This window comes from Bison bison, unplaced genomic scaffold (assembly GCF_000754665.1).
Source record: "Bison bison bison isolate TAMUID 2011002044 unplaced genomic scaffold, Bison_UMD1.0 scf7180017854528, whole genome shotgun sequence".
Taxonomy (NCBI): Eukaryota; Metazoa; Chordata; class Mammalia; order Artiodactyla; family Bovidae; genus Bison; species Bison bison.
Genome location: NW_011485101.1, coordinates 10,408 through 11,402, shown reverse-complemented (window position 1 = coordinate 11,402; position 995 = coordinate 10,408). Strand labels below are relative to the sequence as shown.

The 995-nt window shown below is 47.7% G+C and overlaps 1 protein-coding gene across 1 annotated transcript; it reads right to left on the bottom strand.

Annotated features, from left to right (window-relative positions):
- Positions 1 to 9: 9 nt before the first annotated feature.
- LOC105000929 (melanoma-associated antigen B16-like) lies at positions 10 to 587 on the bottom strand (the record flags this gene model as incomplete). Its single annotated transcript, XM_010857004.1, has 1 exon — positions 10 to 587. A coding segment is annotated over exon 1 (578 nt), but the record flags the coding sequence as incomplete, so codon positions are not given.
- Between the last annotated feature and the right edge of the window lie 408 nt (positions 588 to 995).

Below are 995 nucleotides of genomic sequence, written 5' to 3'. Positions count from 1 at the left end.
TCACTGTGCTTTATCCCATCATAGGTGAGGCCCAATTTGATGAGGCGGCGATAGCAGTGATTGGTACGATCCACTTCCATCAGATCAAGGCCAAAGAGCATCTCCATGCATTCAGAGGCTCTCAGGAAGATCTCAAGGAAGTGGACTTCACACTTGTTGATGATAATCTTCAACATATCTGTCTTTGTTATCGGCTCTTTCATTTGATACTTAAGCAGCAGGAAATTCACCAGCAAATTCACTTCCTCATCTAGAGCATATATAGGCACACTCCTGGGGTCTAGCACAGCCAGTAAAGTGCCTGGACTACTCTCTTCTTCCCGGATCATGTAGCCCTCTTCTGATTTGATGGATGAGGTGGCTGTAATGGCAGTGGAAGATGCACAGAAACTCTGACAACCTTCAGGAGTACTGGGAATACCAGCACCGGGACACTCCTTCAAATGGCCAGGCATTAGAAGATGGGAGGGGAGATGGGTCTCCTCCAGTGCCTTGGAGACCTGTGCAACCTCCAGGGACTGAGACTTGATGCAGGTCCAAAGGCATTGATCATGGGAGCATCGTGGACTCTCTGGATACTGAGGCATGATGACTCTTGCTGGTAACAGACAAGAGTATTGCCAAGAAGGAGAACAAAGGGGAATCACCACCTAAGTGAAAGAAAGCAGATGTGAATGGCCTCATCTGGTAAGCTCCACTGTGCTGGCTCAGACAAAAGCTGCCTCCAGTGGACTTCTAACAACAGTGCTAAATGGCTTCATGGGTCTCTTGACCTGGTGGCGAATAAGTCTCCAAACACATGAAGGAGGAAGTGTGAATATTCCTCAGGGTGCAGTCAGCCAACCCAAGTGGATAATTCTCAGGGATCATAATAGGAAACTGTGAATGGGCTCTGTAGAGCCACTTCAAGAGTGTGGTTCTGTTAGTCCTTCCTCAGGTTATCACTTTGCCATTGGACAAGGATTTGGTCACCTCCTCCATACTAACATAAGGCT